Source organism: Mirounga leonina, unplaced genomic scaffold, assembly GCF_011800145.1.
Source record: "Mirounga leonina isolate KUSES-001 unplaced genomic scaffold, KU_Mleo_1.0 Mir_115, whole genome shotgun sequence".
In the NCBI taxonomy this organism is placed as follows: Eukaryota; Metazoa; Chordata; class Mammalia; order Carnivora; family Phocidae; genus Mirounga; species Mirounga leonina.
The window spans coordinates 35,944,745-35,960,825 of NW_023270268.1; the positions used below are offsets into that span (position 1 = coordinate 35,944,745).

Here is a 16,081-nt window from a genome sequence, read left to right on the forward strand (position 1 = left end):
TTCCCCCTCAGCACGCCATCCTGGGACCTTTCTTCCGCAGATCCTCTCTCAACTTGTGGTATTCTTAATTTGCTCTTTGATGTCATTCTAGGTAAAGACAAATTAAAATGTTAAATTATGAGCATGAATTTTACCATTCATCTTTGTACTATGCAATGCCAGTTTTAAATGCAAATATAAGAGCAGTTAACTGCTGTGCAGAGTCTCCCAAAATTACAGAATTTACATTTCATAGCTCATGTATGCATATGTATTTCATTCTTCACCAGAACAGTGTAAATGCCACCCGAACACAAATGGAACTCAACTGTGTTTATTTTGCTTCTTGATAGGCACACATTTTATCCACACTCTCTGCCCTAGGCTTACTGGTAAGAAGGACAGCCCCAGACACAAGGAACCAGAGGTTGTCCTTGCTGTCCTCTTCTTCTCTGCCATTTCCAGTATAATCGATTGACTACTACAGGGAAGTAACGTGAGTGAAAAAAGATAACACAGGTTCTTTGGTTGGTCATGTGTCTTAAAACACCCCTGCCTTCCTTCTGCATTCAAAACAATCGTGGTTCAAACAGAGAGGGAACCTCTCAGGGTGGTCAGCTCCCTGCTTCCTCAGTCATAGACATCACACGCTTCACTTCTCACTCTCAGTCCACTGACCCTCCCACACATCGTGAGCACTCTGGAATTCTGTGCTCACTGGGCATCCTGAGCACTATATGTAAATGGAACAGCAAGAACAATGAATCTATCTCCTCTGCTCATGGACATGCTGCATTGTCCCATCAGAATTCATGTGCGAAACACAAGTTCAAACATAAAATTATTAAGAATTTCAAGATGGGGGGGTGCCTGGATGGCTCAAGTCAGTTAAACGTCTTTCAGCTCAGGACCCTGGGATCAAGTCCTGCATCAGGCTCCCTGCTCAGCGGGAAGCCTGCTTCTCCCTCCCTCTGATTCTGCCCCCTGCTTTGTGCTCGCTCCCTCTCATGTTCTCTGTCTGTCTCTCAAATAAATAAACAAAATCTTTAAAAAAAGAAAAAAAGAATTTCAAGATGGTAACAACAGAGATTTAAACCCAGCTCAGGATCCTCTTAAGCACAGAGCACTATGTGGCTCTTGGGTCACATGCCCATGAAGCTGGCCTTGCCCATGGTCTGTGCTCCTGCCACATGGGCCCTGCAGATCCCTTGGACGAAGGGCCCTAGGGATCTGCTCCTCTCCCTGAAGCTCACTTGCCTCCCTCCTGGCCTGGGCATGTTCCTCCTCCTCCTCCTGTGATCTGTTAGCTCAGCTGTCACATCCTTAGGTAGGCCTCCCTGCCCGGCTGACAGGTCAGAACTTCTTCGGCCCCGTGGAGCTCTCCTTCAATCACGCATCATGGTCACCCTTCTTCATTTAGGGCTGTGAGGATCAGATCGCTCACTGTCCTCCCACTGAACTGCCAGCAGCATATAGGCCGGGACTAGGTCTGGTTTTGCTCCTCAGTGTGGCACCAGGACTGGGCACGTGGTCCCTAATAAATATCCATGCAGTGAACAAATGAATGAAAAAATGGATGACTGTTTTTACAACTGGAGCACAAGTGTCAGATAAAGAGGTGGGATAAATGAGCATGGCCTGAATTCTAGTGTTTGTTCCCAAGAGGCTAAATCCTGTCTCAGTCCGAGCTGGTGAGACTCCGTGAGCATCCTATGGCCCTTGTTTACTTGCTGTCTCTTCTAGGAAATGAGTGCTTGACGATAGGCTGTCCTTGCTTCTTAAGGGATCCAAGTCCTTTCCTTTGTGTCTCCGGGCCCAGCACGGTGCCTGGCGCTTACTTGGCTCTCAGAAAGTTCTAGTCTTATTGAACTGAACTGAGCTGGACTTAGATGAAACGTGTGGCCCTGAGGCTTCCTGTGTCTCTCCCTCCCCCGTGTCTCCTTTTCCTCCGTCCTCTCCTTCCCTCTTGTTAAGGATTTCTGAGTCTTGAGAACCACTTTAGCGGTGATCAAATATTTCTAACAGAAAATTACCCTCATTTATTTTCGGTTTAACTCGACTCTTCAAAGAAAAATGGCATGATTGGTCCTCTAATTATGTGGTGGTTGGGCACTCCAGAGACTGCCCCAGAACCAGGTTGGGCACATTGGTTGATAATACTGCCATATTGGCATTGATCTTGGGAATGTAATCACAAGGCAGGTACTTCAGAAGTTCATCCATTCAACCCCAGCCAACTCAGAGCAGAAATTAAACAGGAGAACCAGACCAAACCTGCTGTTCCGCCCTGAGGGGCTGCAGAGCTAACCTTGTCCGAGAGTCGGACAGCGACACCACTGACGCTGAGCAACAGTGGCCAAATGGGACCCGTCCTTCTTGTTAGGCCTGGTCTGCAACCTGCCTGTCTTGTCCATTATTCTGCCCCTACGTCTGAGAAATGGCCAGAAGGGGCTGTAGTGAAAATGGAGTGCCCATAATGAAATTGAGGATCAATGAAATAATAAAAAATAAAAGCCTCGAGGTAAGACGGGTATTTATTGACCATCTCAGAAAACATTGTTAGTAAGAGATCAGGGCATGCTTCCTGTATGTAAAATGGGGGATTTCTCTCCAGAGTGAGACTTGAATGGGAATATAGAATGCTACTGGAAGCGATCCCAGTGCAGCCCCCTTGAAGTTATGGGGCTGCTTACAGAGGGTGCCATTGCCATGGAGTAGAAGGGGCACGGCTCAGGAGTCAGCCATACCTGGGGCTTCCACCGACTTCAGCTCTGTGACCTGGAGCAGGTGATAACCTCTCTGATTCAGATTCCCTTTCCCTTCCTCCTCCTCCTCTTCCTCCTCTTCCTTCTTCTTTTTAATTTTACAAATTGGGATAACACCCCTGCCTCCAGGTTTGCAATGAAGATTGAATAAGGTCACCTGGGTGGAGATATGGAGCTCGGTGCCTGCTGCGGAGCAGGGGTACAATCATGTTACCCCTTCTCCCCATGGTGTCAGGAGACTCTTCCTCTTTGAAACAGCTGGCCACACCTGGACTAGAGGCAAGAAGACACCTGGTTGCCCTCAGAGTGAGGACCCCCTTAAATTGTGCACACTAGGCCCCTCACCCTGGTCCCAGCAGTGTGGGGGGGACAATGTCAGACCAGGGTTGGGGCATCGCAGGGTAGACGCCCTCCCCCTACACCATCTCCTGGGCCATTTTATAGGTGACACAATTGAGACCCAGGGTCAATCTAATTTGACCACAGCAGCAAGTACGTGGTAAACCCAGGATGTGACTCCGGGCCTCTGGCCTCCAAGTCTGTGTTTTACCCCCCAGGAGCCTAGAGCTGAGCTCTTTGCTGCCTGTGGCACGTGATGCTCCACACACACCCCACCCCCCACACCATCAATGGGTGATATGGTCACCCCAACAAGACAGGAAGAGAACGTGTCTCAAGTTTTCAGTCATTCCCAAGGCACTTACTACAGAGCTTACTTGCAGTCAGGGTTCAAGAAATAAATATCCATCAATTGAGAAAAGTTGTTTGCACAGCCTTATAATTTTAATGCAGAGAAATAGTTATAATACACATTAACCCAGCTGAGCGGGAGAAATACATTAATTTCACAACATGTTCAGCTCTTTAAGAAGTTAGCTTTTCAGGCTCCACGGGGATCTGGAACTCGCATAGACTCACCCCCACTGTTATGAGAGAAAATTGCAACTGAGTGGTGCCCCTCTCCCCACAGGGAAGAGGTGGGTGGAGAGACGGGGGTGGTGGAGGTAGGGGGAGCTGGCTGCAGCAACGTGGGGGCGTTTAAGCCAGGACAGGATAGAGCAGTGCTGCTCACATTTAGTGAGCAAACAAATCACCTCACCAGGGGCCTGGTTAAAAAAAAAACAATGCAGATTCTGATTCAGGAGGGCTGGTGGGTCCCGGGGGTCTGTATTCTTAATAAGTTCCCCACAATGCTCTTGCTGCTGGTTCAGAGGGCAAAACACTGTGAAAGCTTTGGCCTTTTCCTCTTTCCTCTGCATTCATTTATCTTGAGGCTGTGGGCAAAAATCCTTCTCACACTGGGCAGAGGGCAAGTGGGAAAGCTGCTAGGAAAAGCAGCAAACTAGGACAATCAGCCAGCCCCCCACCCCGCCCCAGCACCATGACTCCCCTTTCTCCCTGCCGGATACACTGGATGGGTGACATTTCTATGTGTGAAACACTTCAATTTTACCATCCTTGAAATGAGCACGTTGGGCTGGGTCTCCGGAGGCCTCTTCTTCTAGTTTGACAATTCTTTGTGTGGAGGAAATGGCCTGGAGGTTTTGGGTTTGCAAATCTGTCCAAGAGAAATTCTGTCTTCAGTCTGGCAATTCTCAGGATCCCCATTCACTGTCTTGCATCCTTCTGCAGGGGAAATTTGTGCCTTCAGAATCCACGGCCAGGAGCTGCCCTTCGAGGCCGTGGTGCTCAACAAGACGTCAGGAGAGGGCCGGCTGCGTGCCAAGAGCCCCATCGACTGCGAGCTGCAGAAAGAGTACACATTCATCATCCAGGCCTATGACTGTGGCGCGGGGCCCCGGGAGACGGCCTGGAAGAAGTCACACAAGTGAGTGGCCCGGCAGGGCTCCCTGCACCCCTCCCACCCCCGCCCACACTGCTCCTCAGGTGTGTATACCCCATGGTCACACCACGGTGCTCCAGGCTGCTCAGCTGCTTCCCTGCGCTCAGGTGTCACTTCCTCTGAGAAGCCTTCCCTGAGTCGGCCCATCCCTGCAGACCTGGCTGGGACCTTTCTCTGGGTTTCTGCCATGCCACACGTTTGTCTCTGTCCCAGAACTTTTTAGTTTGGGTTGGAACTCTCTCCCTTATGGAGTTTGGCTCTGAGCCTCACACGGAGTCAGAGTGGTTAAATTCTTACTGAAAGGAAGAGAGAATGAACAGAGGAGGAGTGAATAAGGGAAAGGGGAGGTGATCTCCAGGGGATCAGTGCCCAAAGCTGGGTAGCAGAGAAGGCCAGAGAAGCGGCGGTTTCATCTCAGGACCAGGGAAGGGACAGGAGACGGGCTCTCCAGTGGGAGGGTGGACCGAGCGCTCAGACAACAACCATCCCGAATAGCTGTGGTTTCTGTGCAATCTCAGCGCTGGGACCGGAGTCAGTGCCCATGGGAGGTGTGGGAGGACAGTGTCATCCTCCCTTTACCACCGCCTCTTCCTTCCTGTGTGTGGTCCCAGGGCCGTGGTCCACATCCAGGTGAAGGACGTCAATGAGTTTGCTCCCACCTTCAAAGAGCCAGCCTACAGGGCGGTCGTGACAGAGGGGAAGATCTACGACAGCATCCTGCAGGTGGAGGCCGTCGACGAGGACTGCTCCCCCCAGTACAGCCAGATTTGCAACTATGAAATCGTCACAACTGACGTGCCCTTTGCCATTGACAGAAATGGTGAGTGTCCTGAGAGGCCCTCAATGCGGGGCGGGGAAACACCTCCACCACCCCCTCAGAAGGCCAGGTGGGGGCTCTGAATGTCCGTGGCAGGTGATGACTCCCTCGCCATCCGTGACCCGGGCTCTGTAACCCAGAACTCAGTCCCACGCTAGAGGGGATGGCCTCGTATTGTTAGCAGCACAGGCAGGTCTGAAATTCCCCCAAATACCTCAGAAACCTACTCAGTGCACACTATGTGTAGAACTCGTAATGCCACACATCTGGATACTGAAGACAGGTTTTCTGGTAGAATTTTCCAATCGCCATGCCATCAACTCGGCCATATCTGATTCCCTTTCCTCTATCACCAATTGTGACATCGCCCCTAAGCCCAGTCATCTGCTTCCTGCTCTCAGACCAAAAAAACAAACAAACAAAAATGCTAAAAGAGAAAGTAGAGATTTTTGGAAACACCTTCTGAGCTTAGATTCATTTAGGAATCTTAATGGGCTTGCCAGTGTCCTTTGGGAATTTCTACCGTAGTGAGAATGAGGAATGAATGAAGCCTCCCACCATGCCCCAATCCAAAACTGAACTTACTGAACTGAAAACAGTCCTATAAAGCCACTTGTGTATTTCCCCATCACCATTAATAAAAAAACTTATAGTGTAAACAGCTCAGCCAGAGGCCCAATCAACTCAGCCCACTTTAAATGCAATTTTCAATAACTCCCTGTTAATCAAATGATAATGACTTGCCAAGTATATTATTGAATAGCGTGAGTGAAACAAAGCATCCCCGCTTTGTTTCAAATAGGATCATATAATACTGGCACAAAGATGCAAAAGTTGCAAAACCTGAAGTTCATCTACTCTGTAAATATGGCCTGAGTCCTGGCATGGTGCTGGGAACTGGGAATGGAGGCAGAGTGGAACTCAAAACAGACATGGGCCTGCCCACATGTAGCTTACTATACAGTGGGAAGAAAGTCAAAATAACAAATAGAAAGTCAGGTGGCATCGAGGGTGAGGGTGATGCATAAAGCCTGCCATGAGCCAGGGTGAGGCAGAGGATTTGCTTGGGGCTTCCGGGTAGCCAACGTCTAGAGAGAAGTAGACCATCAGTCACCTGCTTGCACGTCATTAGCGCTTCCAGTGCTCCTTGATGTCAAGACCCGGGAGAAACTTATCCTGTGACCCGGTCTTCTGCATCCTGAGAACTGCAGCAGGTTCTCAGGATGGAAGGGGATGAAAGCCAAGGAGATACCCTCATCCCTGGCCTCCTGTGGTTTATGATCTGCCTTGGACGACGAAAGCAACATTCATAAAACAGACAAAATAGTAATAAGACAGTTTCCTTGTAAAATGATAAAACGTGGAAACCGACAGTTGCAAACCTGGACATAGCTAGATGCTCACTGCGTGGAACACAGGATCAGGGCATGAGTGCACAGGAGGGTACAGGAGAAAATACTGGACTTTAAAGATTGGTTCAGGATGAAGAGGTAGGTAATTTCACTCAGTAGAACCTATCAAAACTGCTTCCTGATAGCTTTTCCTAAAGGCCCTGTGATGTGTCCAGCTTGTCCCCACCACACAGACACATGTCTCACACACATCACATACACACACACGCACACGCACACACACGCGCACACATGCGCACATACCACTCCATAAAACACAAAACAACGGGTTTGTCTTTTCTGTTCCCCTGTGACCAACTGTGTGGTCCCCATGCACAAAAGCTGTGGAATTTGGGGAGTGATGAGTCCTTGGTGAAGAGCAAGACGAGACAAGTGCTGGTCTCTGTGATGAGTGGTCAAGCTCCTCTTGACCGCCTGCCTTACTTCCGGAGAGTCACAGCCCAATGAGAGATGAGATGCAAATCCTTTCATCTGAGGGTAAACTGCCCCAGTCATGAAGATAATTACTCACCTTGATGAGCCATTTCGCTAACATATGCCAATTTATTTCCCTAGCTGTCTCATTAAAAGTGAGTAATGGTCCTTTGCCAAGCCTCTGCCTCCAACACTGGTTTACAACATAAGATGAAGAGGAGAGTGGGCACTCCCAGGGAGTGTGGGCCCCCCGACAGCGAGGTTTACAAAAGCAGTTCTCCAAGTAATGAAGGCAGGACCTGGGGGCAGACACAGAAACGGCTGCTCCCATTCTAATGAGCTTCCCAGTTGGCCCTGATCCATCACTTCTCCCAGCGACCTTCCGGGCTCCTTGAAGAAGTTCTTTGCCTGCATATCAGAGAAAGTAGTGCTGAGTTCGGGGTTCCCTCAATGAAGCCCCATGACTGCAGGGAGATGGCTCCTGGCCCCTCCAACCTGCCAGGCTCTTTGTTTGGGGGAGAAAGACACGAAGCAGGGCAGGAGAGAGGATAGAAGACATTACGTGGATTCCGCCCAAATTGTCTTAACCCAAAACTGAACCTCTTCCTGTCAGAGGTCATCAGCCCTCCCTCTGCTTGAATTCCTCCCCTGTGAAATCATGGCAGGAACCGCCCCTGCCTCCTTGAGGGGTTGTGAGGTCTCAGGGAAGCGGTGCCCAGGGATGATGTTCACAGGGTACCAGGCAGAGAGGGAACACTCCATTCATGGTGCCACGATCATCAGATATTTACCTGAGTGATTGGGACATGAAGGTTATTCACTCCCCATGGATTTCCAGGCTGAAATTAGGAGCAGGTAACTGAGTTGGTGACATCCACTCCTTCTCAGGAAGTTCTGGATTCACTTCAGGTGGCTTTCCGGCCCCCATCTCCTGGTACTTGGCTGGTCTCTATGAGATCAATAGGGCCTAGATCCTCACTCTCGTTGAATGCATGAAAAAGAACTGAGTCCTAAAGTATAAAGAGCTTGCCTAACAGCACCTGTCACCCTGGTGGCAGAGTTGGGACTAGAGCCCAGATCCCCTGAGCGTTGGCCCCTATGCCTTCCACCAGTGATATTGTCCCCGAACTCCTCATGATGTTTGACGGGAATGCATGGCTGTGGTTTTTAATCTCAGAACTACAAAGTTGCATCTGAATCCTGCATCCATTATTTGTGTGTGTGTGTGTGTGTGTGTGTGTGTGTGTGAGAGAGAGAGAGAGAGAGAGGGAGGGAGAGATCTTTGACAAGTTACTTAACCCTTGCCTCAGATCCTCGTTGGTAAAATGGGGATGAAATACCATGTGAAGTATCGTGCCTGTGCAAGAGGTCGGACGCTCTGCCAGCAAGGCTCTCGCTGGCACACGAGGCGCACAAACCGAGCCCTCGGCCCCATCGGGGATGACCAGAGGGAGCAACTGTGTGGTCCCCAGGCAGCCTCTCTTGGCCAGCAGGCTGCCCTGGTGAGTCATGGGACTCTGCCGCCTCTGGGCAAAGTGCGCCCTAGAGTCTGCTTATTTTAAAGTAAATGAAAACATTTCCTTTCCATCCGAATAGAAAAGTAATGCATGCCCTTTGTAGGAAATTTGAAAAGCATAGAAAAGTGGGAAGAAGGAAATAAATCACCTGTAATCCCACCAAAGATAACCATTATTGACAGTCCACCGCTACTTTTTCTGTGAAGTTTTTTTAACAAAGTAAGGCCACACTTTCCTTGTTTTTCTTTATCCTCCCTTTTTCACTTAACGTTCAATTATACGGACTTTTTTCCGCCCTTAAGAATACTTCAGAATTACCACTTTTAGTGTTAAAATCATCCCATCCGATGCAGAGACTCCTTTACTTAGCTCTTCCCGTACTAGCAGACATCCAGTTTATCATTTTTCACTGTAAGAAATAATACTTAGATGAACATATTTGCACCTGTATCTGCAATTTTTATCATTTTCCCAGAATCAGTTTCTTAGATGTGGAATTGCGTGCCCCAAAGGCATGAGCAATTGCAAAGTGACTAACCTGTATAACTTTCCAAAGGGGTTACTCCAATTTAAATCCCATTGGAGAGAGGGTGCAGGTCAGTCAGCATGCTGGTCTCATTGTACTTCTACCCTGCCTCAGTTTTTTGTTTTTTTTTTAAAGATTTTATTTATTTATTTGAGAGAGAGAGCGCATGAGAGGGGGGAGGGTCAGAGGGAGAAGCAGACTCCCCGCCGAGCAGGGAGCCCGATGCAGGACTCGATCCCGGGACTCCAGGATCATGACCTGAGCCGAAGGCAGTCGCTTAACCAGCTGAGCCACCCAGGCGCCCTACCCTGCCTCAGTTTTAAAATACCCTCACTAATGGGGCACCTGGGTGGCTCAGTCAGCTAAGTGTCTGCCTTTGGCTCAGGTCATGATCCCAGAGTCTTGGGATCGAGCCCCATGTCAAGCTCCCTGCTTCCCTGTCCCTCTTCTGCTCCCCCTGCTAGTGCTCTCTCTCTCTGTCAGATAAATAAATAAAACCTTTAAAAAAAATAAAATAGTAAAATAAAATAAAATACCCTCACTAATATGCAAGGTAGGTACTGATTGTTCTTTGAGAGCTAGCTTCCACAGGTTCATCTAGACCAGAGAAATAGGCCCAGGAGTCCCTACTCACCTGGGTTAACCGTGGCCTCAGGTCTCCTAAGAAGACACTACTAGGAGAAATCATTCAAAAGTGGGGAAAATAATGCAGTTGTAACAGAAACAAAATGGGTGGCTTTTTGAGCTTCCAAACATTTTTAAATGTGTGCTTCTCCGAATAGGACACAGTCACAACATTAGACAGGTGTATTTGACCCAAGGCTTCAAATTCCAGGCTGCAAAACCCACTGTCACATGCATGAAGCTGGTGGTGGCGGAGAAAGCACATTTGTTTCTGGGACAGTTTCACTAGGACTTGCTAGGGTGCTCCACTGCTACACACAGGGCTAGGGATTTCGGCTGCGTGTTTATTTTCCTACCACGGTCAGTGGTGCTTTGTCTGCTTAATGTCACACAGCTGGTAAGCCCTGAGGCTTCCTCTTACGAAAGGCGGATCTTTTGAAAGCCATTTAACTTTAAAGAAAGGGAAAGGGAAAGCTTTTTGTTCAAAATTCAATTTGATGTTGCCGAAGCCTACTTCACGGGGTTCTATTGCGGCGCTTCAACCTGCAAGAATTCCTCCCCTGTGAGGACTATAACCACACACTAGTTTGCTAACAGAACCCACAGCAAATGTCCCCAACCCAGCACTGAGCTGCTCCAGCCCCGGCGGGGGCCTGGGCTCAGACCCGAGCGCATGGGGGAAAAGGGGGGGAAGCAAGAGCGATTCTGAACACCAGGCACAAGGCCAAAGGTACATCAAACCCATTTTCATTCAGACTTTTGACTGGCTTTGTTAAAAAAATTTTCACTTAAAATTGGTGGCTGCGATTAGGTTTTTAGAAACAGTCTGGAGCAGACAGTGAATAAGTGCTCCTAATAAATGCTCCTAAGTCTCGGGCAGCTTTGTAGGAGATCTCCTCCCCGCCTTCGAAGGCCTGGCTCCCACGAGAGGAGCCCTGCCTGTGGCCTTGGCACTGAGGACCGCTTCGTCACTAGTGTTGGGTGACCGGGGCATCAACTCCCCCGATCTTTAGAACATGACGTGACTTCGGTAATTCCCCAGGCTGTCTTGCCTTCGTCCCTGTTGCCTCAGTTCACACAAGCCGTAGACACCCGTCGAAATGGAAGAAAGCTCATCATGGAGTTTTCCCTTAGTTTTGATGAACTGTAAAAATATACCTGAATCAGCCATTCCGGGTTTGCTTATTAGCATGTTGGTTTGTTTTTTTGAAGTTTCCATTTTCTTAATTTCACTTCTGCTGAAGGATAATGATAACACTGGAGTTGTAAACTGCTGTCAGCTCCACTATCAGAAGAAAAGTAAGAATGAAATTATTCCCCACAAAGGAAGATTTCACTCTCTTGGAATCAAAAACCGAGAAGTCATGAAATGCACACGGGGCCTTTATTCATGTGAACCAAAGAACGAAAACTGTATTTCAGCAAAAGTAGTCCAATCTGAATTTTGCTCATTAATGATCAAATATTTATTTCCAAATTATAGCATCAACTTACAGGAACAAAAGCTCACCAATGGCCCAGAAAAATGGTTTGGTCTCTCTGGGAGAAGAAAAACGTCTTTGCCACCAGGGCAAGGAATCTGTTATTCTGTGTAGCTTTCAGAAGAGAGGTCGCACGTTTCCTTATTGATTTTACTTCCTATTTGGTAGCAAAATAATGTGAGAAGAGGCAGTGAACATCCCTGGCGACAAGCCCAGATGTTGAAAAATATGTGTCGGGACATTTCTGAGTCCCATCTTTTTCCCAGAGATTTCATGGCAGATGAGCCTTGGCACCCTACATCATCGGGGACACGACCACATGGGCACACTTTAGGAGGGAGTTTTCTGACAACCCATGACTAACAAACACACCAGTTGGGTTCCAGCTGTGTGCCTGGAATTCCCTAGTATTCCTGTCCCACAGCCCGGTGGCTCCAGCCAGTGGTTCCCGGGAATTTGTCGCCAAGGCACAAGCAGGCCACACGAGGAAGCCATGCCCCCTATTCGCCCTTGTTTGTACGAGGAGGTAAGGAGAGGGGTCATTCCATTCCAGCGAAGGTTAGAGGAGTAGAGAAGGGATTTTAAAGAGCTGCACTAAACTCTACCTCTAAAACGAATAATACGGTATATGTTAACTAAATTGAATCTAAATAAAAAATAAAAACTGCAGTGTGGATGATTTGATCTGAAACAATTTTGAATATCCCTGTGTCCTCAGGCAACATTAGAAATACCGAGAAGCTGAGCTATGACAAGCAACGCCAGTATGAGATCCTGGTGACCGCCTATGACTGTGGACAGAAGCCCGCCGCTCAGGACACGCTGGTGCAGGTGGATGTGAAGCCAGTTTGCAAGCCTGGCTGGCAAGGTGGGCCATCTCTTGTCAGTCCTGTTGAGTGAAGGCAGCTTGGCTTGGTGTATAGACGGGGCTGACCTGTCCTAAAGATCATCACAACCTATAGCTAGAGGAATTTTTTAAGTGTGGTCATGCTGCTGCAGAAATAGAGTAGCTTGTTGATTCTTACAACTCCAGGGTGACATATCATCCTCATTTTACAGCTGAGAGTGTCCCAGGCAACTCGTCTACTGTCACGTGCCCCGTTTGTCCAGTGCGCCCTTTCTAAAATCTCATGACACTTTGGAATCGATAGTAATTATTGCACAGTGCTTAGGAGAAAGCACCCGCAAGCCTATTCACTTTATCTAAGGGAAGGAGTCTAGCTGGAATGCCTCAAGTTTGCATCATCACTCCTGGGGCAGGTTGTCCTGTTCTTTGGGCTGGCTCAGAAGGCGTACGGGCAGAATCCAGCCTTTGGATGAAGGAGTTTCTCAAATGTTGGTTCTGGGAATGGAGAAGCATCAGCCTGAGGTAGAGGTGGATTTTTGCCGTGGTGTAGATATTTTGGTGTGCAAAGACCGAGCAGGGGTTCAGGTTCCCCCGAGGTGACACAGGTGTAGTGCTGACCTAAAGGAAATGAGGAGCACGAGGCCAGTTGCATAGAGGGATCTCGCAGAGAACTGGATGGTTTATGGAATACCAGTAGCTCTCGTGGTGACGCCAGTATTTCAGTGGCCGGGCCAGGAGGCTGGCGGTATCCCTGCCCCCATTTCGGTGGCTCAGCCATTGCAGTTTCGGCTTCCTGGGTCACTGCAGCTCGCCGGCTGCCACCCACTCGAAACTTAGGGCATTTCACCGAGTCTCCATTTTGTGGCTTTGTCTACTGTCTTCCCTTCTTGTGTCTTGAAGCTTCAGGCCCCTGTTATAGTCTACCTGTTTCTCTTTCTCTCTGTATATTTCATTCTTAAATTGCCCTAGAGAGAGTGTCATTAGCCATGTTAAGCATCTGTATTTCTTTTGGACAGACTGAGGCCAGGATACCACATAGGTCACGGTCAGACTTGGAATGGCTGCCTGTGAGTCAAGCATTCATTCTCAGGGCGCACAGCAAAGACACCTGAGGACCCACCTGGGGTCACTCCCCTCAGAAGGCAGCTCTCCAAGGGCTCCTCCCCCCACACAACTTTATCGCCCATAATCTTTCAACTAGAAAAATGGGAGGTGGTAATTAAACCCACCTCTGGAGAGAGCCAGAGACATTTGCCTTTGAACAAAGTAGGGAAGATGAAACGCCCAGTAGAGGAGTCACAGGTAAGACAGATGAGACATAGGGGCACCTGGGTGGCTCAGTTGTTAAGCATCTGCCTTCGGCTCAGGTCATGATCGCAGGGTCCTGGGATCAAGCCCCGCATCGGGCTCCCTGCTCTGCAGGAAGCCTGCTTCTCCCTCTCCCACTCCCCCTGCTTGTTTCCTGCTCTGCCTCTCTCTTTCTCTGTCAAATAAATAAATAAAATCTTTAAAAAAAAAAAAAAAGACAGATGAGACATAAAGAACAAAAGATAGAACCATCTTTGTGTCGCCTATTAGGATTAAGCAAGAGACAGAGAAAAAGGAGCAAGCCAGAGTGGGAAACTATGTATCACCAACCTCGGGGAGCCTGGGCTCTGGTTGGTATAATTCACTTAACCCCAAGGAACCTGAGGGCAGGACTCCGTCTCTCTTGTTCCGCGCTAAATTTCTCTGACTTAGCACATATCTGACCCATGATAGGTGCTCAAGAAATAGCCATTGAGGGGCACCTGGGTGGCTCAGTCGGTTAAGCGACTGCCTTCGGCTCAGGTCATGATCCCGGAGTCCCTGGATCGAGTCCCGCATCGGGCTCCCTGCTCGGCAGGGAGTCTGCTTCTCCCTCTGACCCTCCCCCCTCTCATGTACTTTCTCGCTCTCTCAAATAAATAAATAAATAAATCTTTAAAAAAAAAAAGAAATAGCCATTGAATGAATGAATGCATGAATGAAAAGCTATTAGAGTAAAGAAGTACTCAGCTTATTTTATTTTAACTTATAAGGACTGAGCCAGTGAAAGTCTAGCTTTTGAAAAGAAAGCTTGGAAAGAATATAAAAGCCTTCTAAGCAGGGCACCTGCTCATAACGGGATTTTCAGTGGGGAAAGTAAAACACAAAGCTATATCTGGAGAAAGATCCCAATGTTTTTTGTCTTTGATAAATGAGACACCTACAGATTGGGAATACATTTTGTACCTATATTTAAATGCAATTTCCTAACAGAGTTTGTACTCACTTCAGTGTTAAATGTATGCAAAGAAAATCATGTTAATAACGTTGAGTCCTGTGTGTGCAGCTTGTGTGGGGCGCCTAGCCCTCTGGGGCACAGTGCTATTTGTCACCCAACTGTGAGCTCCCGGGGGCAAAGGTCGTGCCCATTTGCTCTGTCCCCAGTGCCCAGCACAGGGCCGGGCGCCATGCACGTGGTCAGCAGGTGGCTGGATGGATGAATGAAGAGTGAAAAATGCGCCTTTCTGTGGAAGGAAGAAAAAGGGAAACAGCAACTCCCTGTATCCGTTCACTGTGTCAGACCAAACCGTTTAAGCATGTGTAACATCAGAATCAACTACTTTATGGGGGCTTCCCTGCCTAGTGAGCCAGCCTTTGGTGGCAGACGCTGACACGGGATTCTGCATCATACCCCTCCTCCCTCCAGCTTAGTACCTCTAGAAGCCGCTAGGTCTCTCTCCCCAGCCTTCATCCCAGCAGGCCCTCAGATCATAGGCAGGTCGTCCAGGCTCTCTGCTATGCGTAGTAGGGCTCACACTGCCTTCCAGCAAGTCCCGTCCCAGCACCCAGACCTGGAGAACAGTCCTCTCCTTCCAGCTGACGGGTCCATTTCATTCCTGCCCTTGGGCAGCTCTCATCTCCAGCTCACCCATCTCCACCCAAGGGAGGCCCTGTCCTCTGCTCTACCCCAGGTCAGGGCTGCAGCCTCATTGCTGAAGTGTGCCTTTCTCCAGGGAAGATCAAACGCCCTCTGGTCCCTAGTGTGTGTCTCTCGTCCAATCCCCTCTCCCAGCTTCACAGAGCAAACTGGAGTGGGCCATGTTTCGCTGGTTTTCTTTTCTAACCACAGATGAAACATGCCGCCCCTCACCCTGAGAGGTTGTCTGGTCCCTAGGGGACAGGGCAGGTTCTTCTTGAAGCTGGTGCAGGGTGAAGCCTGCACTGTATAGAAGAGAGTAAGGAAGCCAGTCTGGCTTGCAGAGGTGGTTGGAACTGTGGAGAGGTGGGAAGCAAGTTTGGAGAGGTCTGAGTTAGGGGAGGACCGGCAGTCAAGATTTTGAATGCCAGGGTCAGGAGCTACAATGATCCCCAGCCCCTCAGAGCCAGCCGTGAGTAAGGGGTCGGCGGTATGTGCCAGGGGTAACTGCCCAGGAGAACAGAGGCTCCTCCCAGAGCTGATTTCCCACAAACAACAAGAGTCACCAAGCAAACACAGTTTGGCAGTTCAAATTCTTGTACCTGTTCTTAGGCATTTCCCTCCAGGCAGGAGGGGATTGCAGCACAGTGCAAGCAATCTATCATGCTCAGGAGCCTCCTGTCTCCCGGGAGCCCGCCAAGTCGGCACCATCTTCCCTTGCTGTCGTCAGCTGCTCCCAGGAGCTGTCCTCGAGGAGGGAGGGACCCTGCGCACAGCTCGAGCCTCCCCTGCCTTCCCAGGCTGCTGAGGGACTGCTTCCAGATTCCTGAGGTGCCCCAGGGCGTGGCCCTGTTTTCCAGGAAGGTGGGGTTGCAGCTTTCCCAGCATGCTTCTGGCCTTACCCAGCTGTGCACAAGGACATCACGGACCCTT

General features: G+C 49.2%; 1 protein-coding gene across 1 annotated transcript in view; it reads left to right on the plus strand.

Annotated features, from left to right (window-relative positions):
• CLSTN2 (calsyntenin 2) overlaps nucleotides 1-16,081 on the plus strand; it is a 597,522-nt gene that overhangs the window by 453,072 nt on the left and 128,369 nt on the right. The window contains exons 3-5 of the mRNA XM_034995881.1: nucleotides 4,377-4,572; nucleotides 5,199-5,407; nucleotides 12,097-12,246. Coding sequence (XP_034851772.1) covers nucleotides 4,377-4,572; nucleotides 5,199-5,407; nucleotides 12,097-12,246 — 555 coding nt within the window. The remainder of the gene's footprint in view (nucleotides 1-4,376; nucleotides 4,573-5,198; nucleotides 5,408-12,096; nucleotides 12,247-16,081) is intronic.